The sequence below is a fragment of the Bison bison genome, unplaced genomic scaffold (assembly GCF_000754665.1).
Source record: "Bison bison bison isolate TAMUID 2011002044 unplaced genomic scaffold, Bison_UMD1.0 scf7180017864143, whole genome shotgun sequence".
Lineage (NCBI taxonomy): Eukaryota > Metazoa > Chordata > Mammalia > Artiodactyla > Bovidae > Bison > Bison bison.
The window spans coordinates 5,894,228-5,917,673 of NW_011494715.1; the positions used below are offsets into that span (position 1 = coordinate 5,894,228).

The 23,446-nt window shown below is 42.1% G+C and overlaps 2 protein-coding genes and 1 non-coding gene across 3 annotated transcripts in view; 2 read left to right on the forward strand and 1 right to left on the reverse strand.

Moving 5' to 3' along the window:
- The window catches only part of HMBOX1 (homeobox containing 1), a 195,453-nt gene extending 189,771 nt beyond the window's left edge, over positions 1 to 5,682 (reverse strand). The window contains exon 1 of the mRNA XM_010840284.1: positions 5,379 to 5,682. The gene's annotated coding sequence lies outside the window, so the exon portion shown is untranslated. The remainder of the gene's footprint in view (positions 1 to 5,378) is intronic.
- Positions 5,683 to 5,896: 214 nt separating this feature from the next.
- INTS9 (integrator complex subunit 9) overlaps positions 5,897 to 23,446 on the forward strand; it is a 126,671-nt gene continuing 109,121 nt past the window's right edge. The window contains exon 1 of the mRNA XM_010840286.1: positions 5,897 to 6,190. Within this exon, the coding sequence (XP_010838588.1) occupies positions 6,182 to 6,190 (9 nt within the window). The 5' untranslated portion in view covers positions 5,897 to 6,181. The remainder of the gene's footprint in view (positions 6,191 to 23,446) is intronic.
- TRNAC-GCA lies at positions 18,909 to 18,980 on the forward strand. Its single transcript has one exon. It is a non-coding gene; the product is annotated as a tRNA-Cys (tRNA).

Genomic DNA, 23,446 nt, shown 5'->3' on the forward strand with positions numbered 1-23,446 from the left:
CAGTACTTTGGCCACCTCATGCAAAGAGTTGACTCATTGGAAAACACTCTGATGCTGGGAGGGATTGGGGGCAGGAGGAGAAGGGGACAACAGAGGATGAGATGGCTGGATGGCATCACCGACTCAATGGATGTGAGTTTGAGTGAACTCCGGGAGTTGGTGATGGACAGGGAGGCCTGGTGTGCTGCAATTCATGGGGTCGCAAAGAGTCAGGCACGACTGAGCGACTGAACTGAACGGAACTGAAGGTCACACAGCTAGGATGGGGCAGAGCCAAGATTTGGAACAGGTTGAATGGTAATATGCCTTTACCTAAGGGCTAAGGGGCCAATTAAGGATTATAAGCCAAGTATGACTAACAAGCAAATTCACATTTTATTTTATCAAGATCGCTCAGGTGGGAGCATAAGGATGAAAGAAAAAAAAAAAAACCAAACCGGAAACCTGAAGATGAGTTAAGAAGGGCTGTGGAAAGACAGAAAGGACGAAGACCCGAATTAAGGGAATAGCAATAGAATGAAAACAAGTGAATAGACAGATACAAAGGAGAAAAATTCAGCCTGACTTCATGATTAGAAAAGGAAGAGTGAGGATGAGTCTAAGCCTTCACTGACCAGGTCCAAACCAAAAGCTGCACATTTTAATGATCCTGTTACTTTATCAAAACCTTAAAGCAGAAAGGTTTAGTATTAAATCACCCTCTTCTCAACAACAGCACAGCATCTGACTTTATCCTCTTTTAAAAATGTAACTATATAACTTAAAATTACTGCCACCAGGCAACTCCACACTAATTGTTTAATATGCAGACAGTAAAGAGAGCTATAAAACCACACGCAGACCATCACTGAACATGGACAGAAAAGCTAGAGTTTGTGAGATTTAGCAAACATTCTTATATTTAGCACTCTAAATTTAAGGAAAACCTAAACGCCCTTTAAATGGATCAAAATCATTTTATCACTTAGAAGGGGCCTGCAGATAACTCCTGAGATTCAAAAAAAGTAAAACAACTCATAACTTCAAAGTTAAATCAATTATGTTTTTCTCTTCTGTCTGTAAATGCAAATAAACAAACAAACAAAAAACCACTATTTTTATAGTCTAAGTCAAGGATCTGTAAAATATTACATTTTGAAAAAATGTACTATAATGTACAAATGTACTATAACGAACAATGAAAAAAATGTACTGAAAAAACTTACTATAACTTCAACCTTATTACCACTGTAAGGTAAAAACAACACTAAAGCCAGGCCCTTCCAGTAACTAAATGCTCTTGGAAAGTGTCCAAAACAATGTTAGTAAATTTCCAATTCATTTCATCTAAGATCAACAAAAACAAGTTATCTAAAAACACTGGGTCATATTTAAATAGGCTCACTGTAAAAGTTTTACATGACCGAATCACTCAGAAAAAAATCTTCGTACTTTTTACTTAGGATGGTACCTAAGACCAGTGAGTAACCAGATAGGGGGAGAGGGGGGTGCTGCATCTAGGAATTTAATCACATATTAATATTATTTTGAGAAAATTTTCAATACCACTAGTTTTCTTTTGGAAAGAAGCAGACTTTGGCAGAATCTGCAAAAATCATGATTTGCAGTAATACTAAAAATCTCCATAACTTCTATAATGTGAACAAACGTGGTGGTGCAAACTCTGATTTCAAGCTTGAGTTTTTTAAAGCTTCTTGTTACTTGTGGTTCAGATTTCTTTTCTATGGGTTGTATGTCTGATAGGTATATACCAATTTCATACAAAAGCACACATAAAGGTGCTTTATATATGTGAATGTACATATATGACACTTCAGACAACCTGTGATTTCCACTCAAAGAGCTTTTTTTATAAACTTCTAGTAAATTGAGAAGTAAACGCCAACAGTTCAAAGAATAAATTAGCCAAACAGCAAAGGGAGCTATAAAATTAAACCTGGAAGTAAAAAAAAAAACCTAAATAAAGCAGATACACAAAACGAAAAAATCCAGCACACTTGCATTGAGCTTGTTAAAGTTTATCTATAAATGTTAACCTTTTTTAAAAGTTGAAGAGTATACCAATTTTCACTTATGAAAAGTGACATCCTAGGATAAATTTCTAATACCCGAGAAAAATAAGTCAAATTTTAAGATCTGCATACAAAAATACCAGAAGAACTGCAAAGAAATGAATAGAAAAAGCAAACATGGTTTTACAGGGAACATAGAAACCACCTGAAACATTAAAAGTGGGATGGACTCACTATAATGATCAAAAGATCCAAAATGAACAAATTAAGCACAAACACTCCCAGTGTGTTTAATATCTTCAGGAACAAGCAATGCCATCCAATCAATACTTGCTACAAAAACTGCCATAAACTGGTTACTTCTTTTTTTTTCAAAACATGAACCAAGGAAAGGTTTGTTGCAATATATTTGTAACTTACCAATACCGAGCTACTAAGTTTCAATTAGATGCTTCAACTAAGATCTGTGCTAAGAAGACTGAAATTTATTCAGACAGCAGTGAAAAATGAAGCCTCGCTAAAGACATTGAGATAAAGCTGACCCCTAAAGGCTCCTTGGTGCACATTTGCAACCACAGTATTCACAGCACGCCGTACACTAAACTAGCAACAGATTGGTTAAAAACAGTTTGAATTTTCAACTTCTCATTATATAGGCAACATTTTTAGAAGTAATCATATTAAATAAATGTGTCTCTTTCACAGTTACCAGATGAAATTTTAAGCTGGACAGGAACCAATGCCCTGATTTTCTACTTTTTTCGTAAACCATATGACTTCCACATGCTGAGAATGTTTTATGCTTTAACCTGCAGTAAAGGCTTTACATCATTTTATTGCTCAGTGCCTGAAATGCAACAGAATCACCCCATCCAATGCAAGGAATATATTTGGCTTCAACCAAACCACTAGTCAGAAAAAGTTTAATGAATGCTTTTCTCAGTAAGTAACTTTGCATTTCCATAGAATAAACCAAAATCTGACATGAGGGTAGGGGGAAGGGAATATATTCTTATATTTTAAAGTTTTCCAACTCTAAACAAACATTTTAGTTTTTCTATTTATAAAATAATCATTGAACATTTAAAGACACCATTTAGTAGAATATCTTTAAGCAGAAAAACACTGTTATATGGAGTTATACAGGATATTTCTCCAGTTTTTGCAAAGGTAATATTTCAGGCTAAAATAGAAGATTAAAACAAATAATTCTGGAAATTCTAGTTAATAACAAACTAAAAAGTCAGCTTTGTATCAACACATTGTATATCCTAAGTTTGAGATTTAGAAAAAACACATTCTTTTTTTTCTATTCAGGTCAATCTAAATAAATATGCTACCTCATACTTACAAGTCAGCTTATCTGTGTAAATGACCAACCACAGAAATTGCAAATCACAGGTTATAAAACATACCATATAATTACATATGATGTAACTTCCAGTTTTTAATGTATCTAAGGTCCTTTACTGATAGGTTCAAGAACTGATAAGCCAAATATGTAAATACATTAAATTCTCAGCAGTCGAAAAGACAAATTATGCCAATTTATTTAAAAGTTCATTATACTAAAAATATATGACAAAAAAATGGTTATTGAAAAACTTACATTTCCGGGTGAAAGAAGTACAAATTATGTTAATTCTTCTGGTGTAATGTTTTTAAATATTAAAGACTGTGAGAAACAAGAGATGTTGCAATCCTCTTCCCTTTGTAACTCCAATTGAAACTCGGGGGGGAGGGGGGAAATCAGAATTCAAATTTCCCAACCTTGACTTACACACTTAACTCAACTAGATCTAACTCAGCTGTGCAATTTTAAAATAAGTTTAACGCAAAGCACTACAATCTTGATGTGATAATTACCTGAGAAATAAATGCAAATTAAAAACAAATGCAGGTCCTCTTCATCGAAAGATGCATCTTACAGCAAAACCACTAAAAGCACAACCACATAGAACCAACTAAAGAAACAGGCACAGGAGGCAGCATGTCCATCAAAGAAGAGAAATGTACCATGCCAGAACAGAAACGAAGCACTGAAGGGAGGGAGGGCGGGCAGGCAGAGAGAGACGGCAGAGGTTTCTACACCTGCAGGATCCCATAGAAATTAACTAGTCACATCACTCTACCCTACATGATACGTAAGATTTTTAAAGCTTCAGGGTAAATAAAAACGGTAATCACTCTATACCATCATTCAACTTTCCATAGTACAGTATTTGTAATGCCAAGTGCATTCTCCCCTTCACTCACCCAATGTTTCCTCTCGCTTCCATACCAGCTTTCAGCCAAATGCGAGGCAGAACAGGGTGGGGTAGAAGAAAAATACAAGCTGCGCCTTTTAGCGAGTCCCCACGCACCCCCCTCAACAATTTCCAACAGTTTTTCCTACTACGAAAATAAGTCACCCAACCACAGGATACACAACAGTCATTCCGTGTCTTCAGGAGACACAGAGGGTCGCGTACACGAGTGGGCACTCCCGACCCCCACCCCTCCGCCCCCGAATCTTAAGTAATGTTTCATCTATGGAAGGCGAAGACGACCAACGAGACCTACGGTTTCGGGGTGAGGATGGGTAGAGGACTCCTTTCCAAGTAGCCCCAATAGTGTAACCAAAACACGGTTCCGGAATAAAATATTAAGAACACTCTTCCTTTCCCACCTAGCTACCAACTTGAGGATGCAAAAAGCCACCTCTACCGCACCTCATCTCTCCGAGGCGCCTGCCCTGAGTTTGGGGTGGAGGTGGGTCCCGGGAGAAGGGGAGGAGGGGTGTGAGCCGCCGATGGGACACAAACGAGTTGCTCCCCGCGGCCACCCCGCGCCGCTCCGCTAGCCCAGAGGTCCCAGAGCCGCACCTCGCGCACGCCTCTCCGCCCAGGCCCAGCTAAAAGCTCCGACTCCGGCTCCCGAACTTCCTCTCCAGAGACATTTATTCAAGGCTAACCCATCGCCCGAGTGCACGTCACCCAGTTTCAAACACAGCTCTGCACCCCAAACAAACCCACGCACCTCAAATTCCCCTCACAGTTTCCCAAACTCCAAACTGGAGACCCCACCTCCAGGATTCAAACCTTCCGCCCATTGGGGAGGCAACCAGGAGAAAAGAGTTGGGAGCACCGGACGCCTTTCAATTACCGCCCCCACAAACTGCCCCACCCCAGACCCTGCGTTCGGGTCACCCCCGCGAAACCCTCCGCTTCCTCCCTCCTCTCAGTTGGGCCGCTTAAGACACTCATCCCCAGCCCACTCACTTACTCCCCCCAACACCCACACCCCCCCCCCCCAAAAAAAACGTGAAGAGAAAGAAGTGAGGAAAGAGACTGGAGAGATTTGAGGCTTCCAAACCACTCGACTCACCTCAGAATGCTTTGCTGAGTTCTCTCCGCCCGGCACAGCCCCCTCCCCAACGTCCCGGTACGAAGGGCTGAGGTCTGAGGTAGGGAGGAGGGGAAAACGGGAGGGGGAGGGGTGTCTTCCGCGTGGGGCGCCCGTCGGGAGGGGTCTGGGGAGGGGTTGAGGCCGGCGCAGGAAGAGGAGAAGGGGGAGGGGAGGCCCCTATCTCCCAGTCTCCCCCTGAAAAACCTCCCTTGTCTCAATCACATCAGACTGACTGTCTTTGTCTGGCTGACAACCGCCATATTGATATCAACAGCCCCGCTCCCACCTGCTGCCACCGGGCGGCCCTGGGAGTTGTAGTTTTTGCCTCCCTTGAGTAAAGGTGCGAGACTCTACGTCCGGAGGCCCCAAGGAACTACAGTTCCCGGCAAGTACCGCGCCCGTGCGTCTTCCCACAGGGAGGAGGGGAAAGGGGCGCCAGAGCCGTAGGGACTACATATCCCAGAATACCGTGGATTCTGGGCCCAGATGAGGGACATGATATCATGCTGGGGTGAAGACGGAGGATGAATTGGCGGCGCGGATGAATTTGAGCTGACGGAAGGAGGCGTTCTAAGAGGAGAGGAAAAGGAAAGATGACCATGGTTCCCATGATGCACGGAGAGATGACTACATTTCCCATGATGCGCCGGGAAACGGGCGTAGGGAAAAAAGACTGCATGTCCCGCGATGCTCTCGGCGGGGCCGTGGCGGAGATTGAACCGGAAGACGCTTTCTGGGTTTGAGAAGTCGAGGAACTGCTTCTTACCAGCGAAAAGTCCAGCATGAAACTGGTGAGTCCCCGTTCTTAGATCGGAGGGCATATCCTTTTGGAATTCGTCGTTTCCACCTTAGGAAGGCAACCGTCTCGGACGAGGGGTGGCGGGAAACTAGAAGGTGGGGTGAACCAAGGAAAGCTGATGTTGTTGAGTTTGAATTCCAACTCAGACCCTTCACAACTGCTAGATGTAATTCATCCCTTGGCGCGGCCCTTTTGGTTAGATAAGAGGCTGAATCTTGTCACCTTTCTTCACATACGGACCAAGGTTGGACTTTACGAACGAGGGTTGATTTTTTTCTCAGCTGCCACGTGAGTGTTATAATTGATTGGTACACTGCTTTCCACGGGATTGACACTTGATTAAGCGTTCCTTTTTACAGTTGTTGAGACGGTTTGGTAACATGAACAGAGTTTGGTAAATTCTAGGCGGATCTTAATCTCTTATTTAATTCTCTGTTATAGACTCCTAACTGCCTTTGATCATTCAAAGGAGGTCGAAGTCAGAGTGTGATCTTGGATGGTTTGAGTCTTAAATTCTGTATAAGATGGGCTGAGAGGAACTGTTACATGGCGTTACAATATAGAGCGAAGGCAATGGCAGTGGCACCCCACTCCAGTACTGTTGCCTGGAAAATCCCATGGACGGAGGGGCCTGGTAGGCTGCAGTCCATGGGGTCGCTAGGAGTCGGACACGACTGAAGCTACTTAGCAGCAGCAGCAGCAGCAGGGACTGCGTGAGCTAAGGTTATATGGAACATGCCAGGATACCTGGAAAAGTTTTGCATTAGAAAACTCAGAAAAAAAAGAAAAAAGAAAACTCAGACGCTTGGCTTATAGGAAAGCTGCTCAGGCTTTTGTTTTGAGCCATTTTATTCTCAGTGTGCACAGGTTTAATTAATTCACTCCAACTAATTAATTGGAATTAGTAATAGCATAATTTGAGTAGAGAAGGTGTGAGATGCTGTTTCTCAGGCTTTAAAAGTCATGTTCCTGCAGCCAGGTATTGTCAGGCTTTACTTTCTGAAGTTTTTGAGGAAAAACAAAAGGTTTCTCTTAATTATTTGAGCATGCTTTTGCAAAGTACGTGTGTACGTACCCACACAGGGTACCGGCATATATACTCTGCACAGTGTCAGCTGTTCTTTGAGACGGTAGAGAACATAAGAAAGGTGGATTCAGTTCTAAAACTGTCTCTATCTAAAGCTGTTTCTATTAGAAGAAGGGCACACAGATCAGTAAACCTTGAGAGTGTCAATTTGCTTTTGCGTCAGTTTTCCAAACATTTCAAAATGCAGAATTGAAAGTCACCACCCTTGTCCTAAAGAAGCATGCAATCTAATGAAGAAGATACAAAGTAATGAAAAAATTATAATTCACCTCCATCTGGGTGAACTGGAGTCATCATGTTCAGGGTTTGGGGATTGAGAGGATACTGGGGGTGTGTGGGGAGTCAGATACACCTCCTTTGGAAAGGTAGTTCTTGAACTGATAAGAATGTCAAGTGGGCTCGGGCCTTCCTTGAAGAAGGTTCAGCTGAGAGAAGCCAAAGAGCTTGGCACCTAAATCGTTGAAACACAGACCATGTTTCGTCAATAAAAGATAAATCATGGTTAATGTGTGTGGTGCGAAGGCAGGCAAGTGGGAAGCAGGTTTCTTCTCCTGTAACAACTCATTTGCTGAGGGTATCAGAGTTAGGGTTTGATTTACTTATACTTTGGTTTGCTTGTAAAATTCTCCTGCTTACTTCATGTAGAGATGTGAAAACGTGGAAAAAGTAGAAATATTTTTTTTCCTTTAAGAACCATAAAGTGCCTGAGAGGAAGAAGAATTGTTCTGTCTATACTCCTTCCCTCTTTATTGTTCATCCACCTAATAACTAAAACTCATTTGGTACTTGATGATTTATAATACAGGAGTATCTTTCAACACAGCAAAGTGGTTTCAGAAACATTGACAGCAAGTTGGACTTCTTTTTTGTCATGCTTTCCATACAGTTGGGCTTTCCGGGTAGTGCTAGTAGTGGAGAATCCACCTGCCAGTGTAGGCAACTCGAGATGCAGGTTCGATGCCTGTGTCAGAAAGATCCCCTGGAGTAGGAAATGGCAACCCACTCCAGTATTCTTGCCTGGAAAATTCCATGGGCAGAGGAGCCTGGTGGGCTACAGTCCATGAGATTGCAAAGATTTGGACATGACTGAGAGTGACTAACACTTTCATTTTTTCTTTGTAATATCAGGCAACTTTATTTGAGGAAAATTCATCTTCAATTAATCAGGACAACTTTGAAAAGAACAGGAAAATTAGAAACATATCCTCTAAATTAGCACGTTTTAGAGCCTATTCCCCTTTTAGTATCGATGGAGCCTAATTGGGTATACCCTGATGGCCAAATTCAGCAAAGCATAGAAAATTGAACTCACCAGGATCTTTAACAAAAGACTTTGGGAGCCCCCGTCCCCCCACAAAAACCCAAATTCATTGACAGAAATCAAGTTTGAAACATCATGGCCAGGGATTTAGTCATTCAAATAGATGAACGTTAAAGTGAATAAAATAACTAGCAGTTCAAAAATGAATTATTTGTCATGCTTCCTGTAGATAGTTCCAGAGCTGGAGAGAATCCTCTAGTTTATTCAGTCAATAAGGATGTATTATACAACCACAGTATACCCGTGGCATTCAAAGTTTTAATACTTTGCATTTTAACTATTGAATTTGACCTCAAGGATCGATGACATGGAATTATTTGTAATTTTGCTGAGACGAAAGTTTGAATGTGATTTTAAGATAAATGATGATCCTTAGTAAAATGAGCCTGATTGCCTCAGAATCCAGGACTTTCTGCAGTTCTGTTGTTCTCTTGTTAAAGATCTGAAAGAAAGGTCACTTAAACGCTCGCTCTATGCTATACTCTGAATTTGATGGAGAAAATTATATGCTGTAGTTGTCTTTATGAATTTAAAACCTCAATAAGGCCGTGAGTTACTTTCTTCAGTGGTCTGGACTCCTTTTGTACAAAATGCTCTTTCATTACTACTGGCTTGGGGGCGGGGATGGAGAGGTGCAAACTTATAACTCACCATTTTTCTTAAGAAAGCAGATGGAGCAAAGAAATGGATTCATGGGCCACTTCCAGCTGAGGACAGGTAAACCACCAAGTGGAATTGTAGATTTGAAAGAAAAGACTGGCTTGAAAGGGGCAAATCCTGCCTCAAGGTCAATTTAACAAACATTAGGAAGGGATGTGCTTAATTCTTACCTTGGATCTGAGAGCAGTGGATTCTTCTTGCAATTTTAAGACTTGCAGAATCCTTTTGGCTTCTCAAACTTTGGATCAGGAGCAGAAGATGGCTTGCTGTAAATAACAAACATAATTTTACCAGGACTTAATTCACCTCTTTCAGTACAATTGTTAAAATGTCAACCTGGTTTCACTAGCTCTGTGTTTCTCCTTGCTAGTTGATTAGAGCGCCCTCGTGTGTCTCTGTGGTGTAATATCATTTCAAGCTTTAGAAAGGCCCTTTCTGTCACCACCTCAGTATGATAGGGTTTTTTTCCCCTGAGAATGTTTTCCTCGAGCTCTGAAAACTGACATAAGGCTGGACCACTGTTCAGTTGTGCTCTGGGATTAAACTGGATATTTTACTCTTGGGCATTTCTAAGTCCTGATGGTGACTCTGAAGATTAAACCTTTTATACTTAAGGCAAAATATATATATATACACGCACCAAGGTGAGTAACGAATTAAAAGGAAAATTTTGTATTTGTGTATATGTAATAGGGCTTCCCTGGTGGTTCAGACAGTAAAGAATCCACCTGCCAATCCAGGAGACCCGGTTCCATCCCTGAGTCAGAAAGATCCCCTGGAGAAAGAAATGGCAACCCACTCCAGTATTCTTGCCTGGAGAATCCCATGGACAGAGGAACCTGGGGGGCTACAGCCCATGGAGTTGCAAAGAGTTTGACACGACTGAGCACACACACACAATCTGACATACAATACGAGCATGACAGCATTGCTGCTGCTTTTAACTGTAGTGGCACGTTTGTTTCGTAACCGGTTTGCTCTGAGTACTCAGATTCCTCTGCCATTTGCTCTGACGATCAGCAAAGGGTACTTGAAGGTCTAGGCCAAGAGTGCAGCATGGCCACGGAACTAGCATTCCCAATGGAAAGTTCGCTCCTGGCTTAGCCAGTACCAGCTGAGGTCCAGGCAGAAACTGCTCTTCAGTCATCATCACCACTCATTTCTTCATTCACCAGATCTTCCTGAACACCTGCCTTCTCTGTGCTAGGCATTGCTTAAGGTAATGGGTATGTTCCAGTGGAGAAGACAGATTTACTCCCTGCCTTTATGGGAAGTAAAGTCTAGCAGGTCCACTGTGCAGCTCAACAGCATTACAGTTAACTTTCTGATGGAGAGATATCACTGGGCCCTGGAGTCAGTAGATTTTTTTTAGTACTCATGTATTTATCTGGATGTGTCGGGTCTTAGTTGCGGCACACAGGATCTTCGTGCATCAGGCTGGCTCTTTCATTGCACTGCACGGACTCCTTGGTTGCAGTGTTTGGGCTCCAGGGTGTAGTTGCAGCAGTGGACTTAGCTGCTCCTGGGCAAATAGGGCCTCGGTGCCCTGAGCAGGGTTCACACCTGTGTCCTCTGCATCGCAAGGCAGATTTTTAACCGCTGGACCACCAGGGAGGTCCCTCAAGTACTTTTTAAATGTTGGTGTTCAGTCACTAAGTCATGTCTGACTCTTTATGACCCCATGGACTGCTGCATGCCAGGCTTCCCTGTCCTTTACCAGCTCCCAGAGTTTGCTTGAACTCATGTGCATTGATTCAGTGATGGAATCCAACCATCTCACTCTCTGTTGCCCCCCAAAAATGCCCTTAATGGTATCCTAGAAGGTACCTCCTTGATGTTGTAACAGACATGGCCAGCTTGCCCTCTGGCTTAACCATTGTGCCAGTAGTGTATGAGAATGTATTTCCCCACCCTTGCCAAGGACGTCATCTGTTTCTTTAACTATATGTCTTACTAATGTAACTGTCTCCTTTATGAGTTCTCACATCCTCTCGTCTCTTAGATTGAGCCACATTTAGTAAAACGTCCTTACAGTAGTGATGTGTGGATGTGGGAAAATGTATCAGATCTCTTCAGATAAAAAGGTGGTGCTGTAAGAATCCTTTTTTTTTTTTAAACTTTTAATTTTATACTGGAGTATAGCAGGAGACCTGTGTTCAATCCCTGGGTCCAGAAAACCCCCTGGAGAAGGAAATGGCAACCCACTCCAGTATTCTTGCCTGGAGAATCCCATAGACAGAGGAGCCTGGCAAGCTAATTCCATGGGGTCACAAAGAGTCAGACACAGCTCGGTAACTAAACAACAAAACAGCCGATTAATTTAGGTGAACAGCGAAGGGACTCAGCCACACATGTACATGTATGCATTCTCTCCTCACTCCTCTCCCCTCCAGGCTGCCACATAATATTGAGCAGAGTTCCCTGTGCTATACAGTAGGTCCTTGTTGGTTATCCATTTTAAATATAGCAGTATGTACTTATTGGCCATAAGAATCCTCAAAAGGAACTTTTCAAAGAACCTGTGGTGTTGCTTTGAAAGCACTGATGCACGGCAGCAGTAATTATTATGACAGTATTATGGGGTCTGGCAGATCGGAGAAGCAGCTGGGTCAGGCGTGCCTCAGTGGCAGAGGAGACCCCACACCCTGCAGAAAAGAAGAGGATGACCAGTGACATGAAGCTAGGAGATGGGGCGTCAGGAAGGGCTAAGTCAGAAGGGTAGGTGTCAGAATTGTCAGCGATCCTGAGAAAAAGGCAAGAATGCTAACAGAGAGGATAAAGGGGAACAGAAAAGACTGTAAGAGAAAGGAGTTGGCTTGAGAGCTCCAAGGGTCTCAGCGATCAAGACTGCACTGTGATGGGAACTTGACTGTGAGAATAGTAAGTAAGTTTCAATTGTCCTGCTGCTGCTGCTAAGTCACTTCAGTCGTGTCCGACTCTGTGTGACCCCATAGACGGCAGCCCACCAGGCTCCCCCGTCCCAGGGATTCTCCAGGCAAGAATACCGGAGTGGGTTGCCATTGCCTTCTCCAATTGTCCTAGTGGACCATATATCTGAAGGAAGTGCCCTAAAGGTCTAAAACAGTTAAAGTTATAGAAAACACAAACAGATGAACTTTGGCTCTCTCATGGATAGATCATCAGATAGATGGTGTTAAAGAAAGCCATTCTTTAATAGAAATTGCAAAACTAACACTCTTTTTGCCCTTAAGGTACAGTTTATTTTTCATCACTCATGCTTATGAAGGGGATAGGGAAGGTGAATAATAAAAGGTCTTACATAATCTACTCGTCAAATTTATGGCTTAAGCAAAGATTGGCCTTTCCTGAATACATTATTTCTGCATTTTTCTCTTCCAGTAAAATAGAGAAATGCATAATTAGATGCTCTAATTTAGTAAGTCTTCTCATTTTTTTTAATCAGCCTGTGAAAATACAGGTAAACAAGCAGTAGTATTAATGTAAAAGATATTATAATTGTTACTTTTTTGCATTTTTAATTTTTAAACTTTTTATAATAATTATTATTATTCGTTACTGCACGTGGGCTTTCTCTAGTGAGTGAGGCTCCTCCCTAGTTGCGGTGTGCAGGCTTCTCATCGCAGCGGCTTCTCTCGCTGCAGTGGACAGGCTCCGATGCTCAGGCTTCAGTAATTGCAACATGCAGGCTCAGTGCTGTGGCACTTAGTTGCCCCAAGGCATGCGGACCAGGGATCAAACCCATGTCCCCTGCATTGGCAGGCAGATTTTTATCCACTCTGCTACCGGGGAAGTCCTTCTTTTGCATTTTTTTTTTAAATAGCTTTATTGAGGTATACTTAACATACAACAAAACTCATACATTTAAAAGATACTATGCAGTGACTTTCAGTAAATTTACAAAGTTGTACAACAGCCACCACAATCCAGTTTTAGAATATTTTCATCGCTCCAGAAAGATCCCTCGAGCCCATTAGCAATCCTCATAACTACCTCCAGGCACAGGCAGCCACTAATCTGCCCTCTGTCTTGTAGATTTGCCCTTTCTGGTCATTTCATATGAATTGACTCATGTGATGCACAGTCTTAGGTGTCTGACTTCCAGCAGGTATTGCTCAGTCATGCTCTACGTGAACATGTCACATTTTGTATATCCATGTACCATGTCGATAGATATTTGGATTGTTTCCACTTTGGGACTGTTAATACTGTGTGGACAGAAGTGTTAATTTCTGATTTCTCCATGTTTTCATTTCTTTTTCTGGCTTGTTTGCACTGGCCGGAACCTCCAATACAATACTGAATGGAAGTGGAGCAAGCGGGGGTGCCAGTCTTTTCCCCCTTCCCAGTCTTCGGGAGAAAGCATTCAGCCTTTCACCTCTGAGGATGGGAGAAGCTGTAGGGTTTTGCTTATTTATGGGGGTGGGGGTCTTCATGGACGCTCAGGCTTTTCTCTGGTTGGGCGTGCGGGCTTCCCAGTGTGGTGGCTTCTCGGTGCGGATCACGGGCTGTGGGGTGCGTTGGCTCAGTAACTGGGGCAGATGGACTTAGTTGCCCCAAGGTATGTGGGATCTTCCTGGACCAGGGATCAAACCCGTGTCCCCTGCATTTGGCAGGAAGATTCTTAACCACTGGACCAACAGGGAAGTCCTGAGCTGTAGGGTTTTTTTATAGATACCTTCATCAAGTTCAGGATGTTCCCTTCTAGCCCTAGTTGGTTGATCATTTTTATCATGAATAGGTCTTGGATTTTATCAAATATTTTTCCTATGTGTATCAAGAGGATCATGTGGTTTTTGTCCTTTTTTATATTAATATAGTATATTACCTTTGTTGAATTTTGAATGTTAAATCAGTGTTACATTCCAGGCATAATTACCACTTGATCATGAAGTAAAATCCTTTGCTGATGTTGCTGAATTTGGTTTGCTGATATTTTGTTGATGGTTTTTGCATATATATTCATGAGAGAAATTGGTCTGTAGTATTTTTCTGATGTCTTTGTCTGGCTTTCATATCAGTAATATTGTTCTCTCAGAATGAGTTGGGAAGTACTCTCTCCTCTGTATTCCAAAAGAGTTTGTGTGAGAATTGGTATTATTTTCTCTTTTAATGCTTGGTAGACTTCATCAGTGAAGTCATCTGGGCCTGGGCTTTTCTGGGAAGATTTTTAATCAGCTGTATCCATTTCTTTACCTGCTATAGTTCTCTTCAGATTTTCTATTTGTGCATTACATTTTTTTTAATTGTGATAAAATATACACAACATAGGATTTACTATTTTAACCATTTTTAAGTGTACCTTTCAGCTGGAAACTCCCCAATACTTTGGCCACCTGATGCAAAGAACTGACTCATGTGAAAAGACTCTGATGCTGAGAAGATTGAAGGTGGAGGGAGAAGGATATGACAGAGGATGAGATGCTTGGATGGCATCACCGACTCAATGGACGTGAGATTGAGTAAACTCCAGGAGTTGGTGATGGACAGGGAGGCCTGGCAGTCTGCAGTCCATGGGGTCGCAAAGAGTCGGACACGACTGAGCGACTGAACTGAACTCAGTGGCTTTAAGCACACTTACATTGTTGCACAGCCCCACCATCCGTTTCCAGACACTACTTGGCATCGTATCTTCAGGGTTCACCCGTGTTGTGGCCTGTGTCAATTTCTCCCCTTTTTAGGGTTGAATACCATATACTGTTTATCCACTCATCTGTCGATAGACACTTGGCTTGTTTCCAGCTTTTGGTTGCTGTGGATAAAGCTGCTGTGAACACAGGTGTGCAAGTATCTATTCAAGTCTGTGCTTTCAGATCTTTGGGTGTATGTCCAGCAGTTGAATTGCTGGATCATACGGTAGTTCTAAGTTTCACTTTCTGGGGAAGCAGCATGCTGTCTCCAGTAGTGTCCGTACCTGCGCATTTTATTCAGTGCATCCCCACCAGCATTGCACAGAGATCCTGATTCTCCACATCTGCACAACTGGCCCACACTTGTCATTTGCTCTTTGTTTAGATAAAGCCATCCTAAAGGCTGTGGGCCATCAGGGCTTCCCCCTTGGCTCAGCAGGGGACGTGGGTTCCATCCCTGGGTCAGGAAGACCCCCTGGAGAAGAGCATGGCAACCCACTCCAGTATTCTTGCCTGGGGAATCCCACGGACAGAGGAGCCTGGTGGGCTACAGTTCCTGGGGTCTCAGAGAGTCCAGCCAGACGTGACTTAGTGCTTCACATCCACTGTTACTGTTTAGTTGCTATCTCACTATGGTCTTGATTTACATTTCCCTACTGTTTAGTGATTTTGAGCGTCTTTTGGGTTTTTTTTTTAAGATAGGGGTAATACATGCATATTGTTTAACTAAAAAAAAAGCCTGTACACAAGTTTTAAAAGAAAAAAGATCCCTTACCACCTTTATCTTTCTCCCCAAGAGCAATCTCAGTTGTCAGTTTCCTGTGTATACATCAGAGAGATTCTGTGGAAATATACACATTTGCGTAATTTGCATCCCTTTGTTTTTTACATAAAAGTTAAGGTACTTCCCTCTCTAGTTTTGCGTGTTTCTTTTTCTTTAAGTTAGAAATACGTTTTAGAGATCATTTCATATCAGTATCTAGAGCAGCTTCATTTTAAAATGAACACTCCATATGCATACTTAATAAGTTTAACAAGATCCTGGGTCATTTGTTTTCATGATACTTTCATTCTCAACAATGAAAGAGTTTCAATACTCCTTTCAATTTTTTTTTTTTGAATATTTCTACCAGAAACTTTGTCTTTTCATTGTCTAAAGGAGGAGTTCAGAATCAGGATGTTAGGCTCAAAGGTAGAGTTCAATTTCCCCCACATACATCCCTCCCAACTATTTGAAAGTCTTTCACTGTTAAAGATTAGGGCATGGTTTTTGTTGCTAATATAAACCATAATACATAGCATGTGAAATTAGTATCAACACATCTCAAAAATATTTTCAAACTATTGCTAGAAAAAAATCAGTGGCATAGTGTTTTGTTGTTTAGGTATTCATACCATAATTTATCTAACCAAACCTTCCTCTGTGAGCATTAGGTTATTTCCAGTCCTTTTGCAATTAGAAATCGTGTTGCATAGATAATCTCTTTTGTGACCATCTTTGGAAGCATATCTGTAGGGTACATTTCAAAAGGTATATGCATTCTTTTATTTCATTTTGTTGTCAAAATGCCCCCATAGTGACTTAGCAGATTACACTCTTGCTGGCAACTATATCCCAGCTCACCACTACAGCATTATCATCAAGCTGTCTAATTTTTTTTCCTCCCTGGGAAGTGAAAAAAAAAAAAAAAAGATATGTCATTATACTTATTTTTCTCTCATTATGTAAGACATGGAACATCTCTTCATATGTTTAGAAAAGCATCTTTATTTCCCTTTCCTTCTCCTCTCTCTCCTCCCCCGCTTGATCAATTCATACTTCACTTTTCAACTGTTCTACCTTCTGTAGCTTTATAATGTATTTTAATATGTGGTGGTACTTGTGCCCATCCATTTTTCTTCACTTCAGAATTTTCCAGACTACTCTTTTTTTTTTTTCATATGCAATTCAGAATGATGAGTTTCCAATAAAATTCTTTTCATATTTTCCTTGGAATCAGGTTAAATTTACAAAATTTAAAGAGAGAATTGACTTATTTCTTCCATCATATCATTGAATCTAAGAACAAGAAATGTCTTTTTCCTTTATCTAAACCCGGTTTTAAACATGTCTTTTTGGTTATTGCTATAATTGGAATCTTTCCCTGCATTGTTCACTTATAAGAAGGGTATTTCTTTTTTGCTTTCTCTACACAGCGCTTTGTTGAATTTTCTTATGTTGAAATTTAATACTTTTTCCATTTAATTCTTTTAGGTTTTCAAGTGTGTAACTTGGCAGATAATATTTTTGATCTCATTCCTCATCCCCCACTCCAATAGTGTAATTACATTGGCTTATAGTTTGGAATAGGAGCGGGGGTGGTAGGCGTTTCTATTGGAATAGGCGTTTCTGTTCTATTTCTGATATGTGGACATGCTGCTTGAACTGAACATATAAACTGTTATATTGATTTCTGGCTTGAAACTTTTGTGTATTTGAATTTACATACTGCTTTCTTGCTCCAAAATTTTCTAGTCACTAAAAAAAAGTGAGATTGTTTTCACATAAGCCAACAGTTATTTTCTGAGGGGAAGATCTATTTGTGTGATATTGTTTGTTCCAGGTAGTTAATTATATCTTGCAGGCCATTTCCAGACTTTTGAGAAAACAATGGTTTTTATAACTGCAAGTCTTAGGTGCTGCAGAGCAGACTTGTGGAAGTAAAAGAATTCCATGACCTTAGAAGAAAATTGCCTGGTTTCCTTGGAAAGCAGAACAGCCAGAAATAGTTTCTCTGTACTTAAGAGACAGGCCTGATAAAGGCAAGAAATGTAAACAAATTGTCTGTTAAAATAAACATAATTACCACACCAAAAAATAAAAAACCTGAAGAAACAGAGAGGAGTTCAGAGCCCTAGGCAGTGGCTTTTTATTTTAAGCTGCATTTGATTCAAGCTGCATAGATCCAATAGGAAGAAACTTGATGAACAACTAACTATGGGGTAGTTAAAACTAACAGTTAAGAGAAACCAATCAAAATTCCCGTTTGTCTATACAATCCAATAAATGTTGTTAAATGACTATCTTTTATTAAATCAAAACCTCTTAGGTGCCGTAGGGCAAACAAAAGATGAGTAAGACATAGACCTTCCCTCCCGTAACTCATCACTTAATAAACCGTAGGTGAATGTCCTGTGTACGCTGTTTACGTGTGTGCCTGAGTGTGTGAGGTTTTACTGACTGTGCACGTGTGCTGAGACGCTTCAGTCGTGTCTGACTCTTTGCAACCCTGTGGACTATAGCCCGCCAGGCTCCTCTGTCCATGGGATTCTCTAGGCAAGAATGCTGGAGTGGGTTGCCATGCCCTCCAGGGGATCTTCCCGACCCAAGGATCGAACCCTTGTCTCATATGTCTCCTGCATTGGCAAGCGGGTTCTTTACCACTAGCACTGCCTGGGAAGAGGATTATGAGGTGAATTCCATCCCGAGAATCAAAATTTCCTAGAGAAGTAAAATTTGAGCTGGCCTTGGAAATATCTTGGCTTATAAATAAGTTGGAGGAGGAAGGTAGATGGAACCGTTAAGGGATTTGGGTTTTGTTCATAGTTCTTATCTTCTTCCCCACCACCACCACCCCCAGCGCACAAAAAATAATAATAATAGTCATAAGTGAGAGGAAACTTTGGGAGGTGAGGGATATGTTTATAAACTTGATAGTGGTGATGGTTTCATAAGTGTATGCTTATCACCAAGCTCAGCAGGCTATTTACATTAAATACATACACCTTTTCACATACCAGTCATGTATCAGTAGGGTGGTTTAAAAAAAGATTTGGAAGTGAGTGTTCCGTTCTCCAAATAATGTGTTCCATTTTCCAGATACTGTGCATATGGAATTTAATACGTTTTTTGCTCTGTAGCAGTGTGTACCAAAATGAACACATTTCTGTCCCTCACATTCTTCTAATTCATGACTTTAGAATATCAACATTGTTATCATATGTGTTATTAACATCTGAAGGATTTATCCATGTTTATACGTGCGATTGGACTTCCCTGGTGGCTCAGATGGTAAAGTGTCTGCCTGCAATGCAGGAGACCCAGGTTCGATCCCTGGGTTGGGAAGATCCCCTGGAGAAGGAAATGGCAACCCACTCCAGTACTCTTGCCTGGAGAATCCCATGGACAGAGGAGCCTGGTGGGCTACAGTACATGGGGTCACAAAGAGGCAGACACGACTAGAGGCTTCACTTTCGTACATGTGATTGGAGCTCTAGCTCACTGCAGTTAGGGACAGGGACAGGGACAGACTTGCTGGAATGAAAGTTAGAAAGGCAGATTGAAGCCACAGTGGTGGAGTATCAATGTGAGACCTACTGGTTTGGGAAGTAAGAGTAAGGATTTTTTTTTTTTTTAAAGAAGTTGTTTCAGAGATGTTTAAGAATGTTTACACACCCAAAGCTTTAAATTCATCCCTTCAGAAACCTAGGACAGAGGAGTTAGAAGAACTGTATTTTACACAGTTAAAAGCTTTGAAATGTGAAATCAAAAAAGATGATTTGTTGCAGTTACAGAAAATATTTTTTAAAGTGAAATCAAAACAAGAGGCATTAAGGAGCTTAACAAACGCATCAAAGTAAATCAGAGTCAGAATTACCTACTTAGGACAAGATTTGTCTAAACTAAGCACCTTTACAGGGACCTTATGAACAGTAACAGAAGTTGTGAATACATCAGAAAATGAGAGGGATCCCGAGAATCAGTGGGTTCAGTCGCTGGTCACCATGTAAGAATTGTCCAGAGTGGAAAAAGAGATCAGAGACCCTCACTGATTCCTTGACGTTCTTCTTTATGGAGAAAGAGGTGGGGAAGGCCCCATTCCCGCAGAACGGATGAATTCCTAGAATATTCTTGGTCACATCAATAGGTTGAATAGAGAGAAGTTTCCAAAAAAAAGTGTGATGCTGTCCTCAGGATATTTTTTTAAATAAAATTTTCTGACAATAGAAGTAGCAAGCATGTCATGTGTGCATACGGTTGGTAAATTTGTATCTGGTTATACATCTGAGTGTGTTCTCTTGTGCCTGGCTTCTGTAACTCAGCATTTTGTTGACCTGAAAGTTTCGAAGGATGAAATTGATGGCTTGCTGGTTAAACTGTGTCACCCGGCCATAAATAGCAGCTTGGGAGAGGACTGGCCAAGTGCCTGCGGGATTACCATCTCCTTGTAGTTTTCTTGAGGGAACCCTGAGAAATTCAGCCTGGCACAACCTATTTCTGGGCCAGGCAAGCTGCTTCTGTTCAGTGGGAGACTGTCGGCTGAGACAACGTGGCTTCTTTTAAAAAGCAATCCATCTAGCTAAAGTAACAGTTCTTCACAGGGACAAAATAAAAGAAAACTTGTTTAATTCACTTGAATTTTTAGAAATATTTTCTCAAAATAAAGATAGCTCTATTATAGAACCAATACATACTCATACATTTTTTTCTGAATATAACTGAAAGATATAAAAAGAAAAAAACTCGCCCGAATCTCACCACCTGGAGTAATCACCGTGTCAGATTCTGGTCTCTAATCTCCTGTGATGGATGTGTGCAGGGGTCCAGCCTCGGCTGATCGAGGGAGTTCGAAGCGGGGACGGCGTCGGCGAGGATCAGGATACAATAGATTCAATTAGATATTAATTAGAGATGTAAGGAGTAATAGAATGAGGATAGCTCAGTAGGAAAATTCAGTGGAGAAAAGAGGCTGAGTAGCTTGGTTTACACGGGAGACCAATAAAACTTCAAGACAAGAAGCTTGCACCACTTACGTAGGCCACAGGTGTCCTTCCGTTCTCCCGAAGGAGAGGAGACACTGAGGCCTCCCCGGTCGGATCTTAGAAGCCCAAGCAAAATTAGTAAGCTTGGTGGGTTCCGCACTCCAGATGGAGACTCAGCCAGAGTGAGAGAGAGAGAGAGACATGGGGAGACCAGTATTTCAAGAAACTGATCCCAATTCTTTATTTTCCATGGTCTACTTTTATACACTGAGATGTTACGCAAAAGTCACGCGGGGTCAGCAGTCCTGACTTTTATAAAAGTCAGGTGCTTCATCCAAATGTATACTGAGGTCTTAGGGGTGTTACATCATCTTCTGGCCAGGGGTCCTGCTGACAATTTATGACCCTTTCCTTGTGACAGTGGTCAGTCAACCAGGACACTTATTTCTCCAAGGGTGATTATTCTTAAAACAGACGCCACCCAAATAAAGTTACATTCCTATAGGGTGAGGGTGTAGTGGGTTTTAGTTAAGGAAAGAATTTACTTAGCCTAAGGTCTAACGTGATTAATATCAAAGGTTAATACTTATTTCTTCTATATATTCATTAATGTGTGTAAGGGCAGGGGATGTGGAGACTTAGCAACAAACATTGGCTCAACAAATGAAAAAACCCTTCACCAATACAATTTCTAATCAGCCCATTATACTTATACTAATAGTTTTCTAACTTTTCTAAGGAACCTGTTTTTAGAAGGTTTAAAGCATCTCGTGCCTCTCACGGTTGGGAGGCTGTGAGCAATCACATGTGGCCGGACAAGCCTGTCAGGCAGGCTAGAGAACCTTCAGAGGAGTTTGTAGGTTAAAACACTCTTGTCATGCCCAGGAGTTTTTATTAACTGAAGCTCTAAGTTAACTCCTTCTCTGAAAGATGTGGTGGGGGACAGACCCCCGTAAAGTCAGAGGTGTAGGTGAGAGCACAAAGTAGTAGGCAGGCTCTGGTTATGGGGGTAGATGCTCGAGGATTTCCAGGGGGACTCCTGAGGCTCGATCCCGCCTTTGTGTATGTCGAGCCTCCTTCCTCATAACCTTTGCCACGGGCGGAGTACCTCACTCTGGTCCCCAACAGATGTGTGCGCTGATACCCTTCAGACTGTCTCATGCTGTGAATCTGTTAGGATTCGATTCAGCTCTGAGAGATAAGAAGCCTGAAGTAACATGGCTGAAACAGTTCAGTTGTTTGTTTCTTACGAAGGAAGTCCAGGTGTAAAGAGTCCAGGTCCCCACCATCTTCAAAGTGTGGCTTACTGTTTGTGATCCAGTGTGACTTTACCAGCTTGGGCCATCACATCCTTTTTCTAGTCAGCAGGAGTGAGGCTTCCAGGTGGTGCTAGGAGACATGGGTTCGATCCTTGAGTCAGAAAGGTCCCCTGGAGTAGGAAATGGCAACCCACTCCAGTATTCTTGCCTGGAAATTTCCATGGACACAGAAGCCTGGCGGGCTACAGTCCATGGGGGCACAAACAGTCCGACATGACTGAGCACACACGCATACACAGGAGGGAGGGAGGAGCAAGGAAAGGCATGCTCCTTCCCTGTAGTTGGTTCTCAAAGTTGCATGCACACCTCAATATATTCCTCTTGGCTAGAATTTAGTTAAATGACTACATCTAGTTGCAAGAGAGACTGGTAAATCTTATTTGTTTATTTATTTGGCTGTGAAGGATCTTAGTTGCAGCATGTGGGATCTAGTTCCCTGACCAGGGATCAAACCCAGGCCTCCTGCATTAGGAGCAGAGTCTTAGCCACTGGACCATAAGAGAAGTCCCAAGACCGGGGAATCTTTATTCCAAGTGGCTAGAATTCCACCTGCGATTTGGGGTTTTCCTATGAAAGGGCAAAGGGAAATACAGATAATGAGATGACTGTGTCTGTCACAAGCCTTTCCATTTTGAATATTTGTAAGGCGATGGGACCCCACTCCAGTACTCTTGCCTGGAAAATCCCGTGGATGGAGGAACCCAGTAGGCTGCAGTCCATGGGGTCGCTCAGAGTCGGACAGGACTGAGTGACTTCACTTTCACTTTTTACCTTCATGCATTGGAGAAGGAAATGGCAACCCACTCCAGTACTCTTGCCTGGAGAATCCCAGGGACAGGGGAGCCTGGTGGGCTGCCGTCTGTGGGGTCGCACTGAGTCAGACACAACTGAAGTGACTTAGCAGCAGCAGCAGCAGCAGCAAGCTCACTTTGGATCTTTTTATAGGATTACATTGTGTGGATTTATTCCTCTTTGGACATTTTGGTTTTTGTTCCCTACTGTCCCATACAATGCTGAAGAGAACATATTTTTATTTATATTTTTTTGCACCCATCTCGGTGTTTGCCTAGTGTCAGTTTCTTAGGTAAAATTGCTATATATGCACATTTCAAATTTTGATTCAGTGTTCGTTTTCGTCTTTCATTTTCACCGGCCCAGTGTCAATGAGAGTTGCCATTTCCCCACACCCTCACAGTCAGTTTCTTTATCCTATGCTGTGGCACCCCACTCCAGTACTCTTGCCTGGAAAATCCAATGGATGGAGGAGCCTGGTGGGCTGCAGTCCGTGGGGTCGCTAAGAGTCAGACAGAACTGAGCGACTTCATTTTCACTTTTCACTTTCATGCATTGGAGAAGGAAATGGCAACCCACTCCAGTGTTCTTGCCTGGAGAATCCCAGGGACGGGGGAGCCTGGTGGACTGCTATGTCTGGGGTCGCACAGAGTCGGACACGACTGAAGCGACTTAGCAGCAGCAGCAGCGGCAGCAGCAGCAGTGTGTAGACAGATTC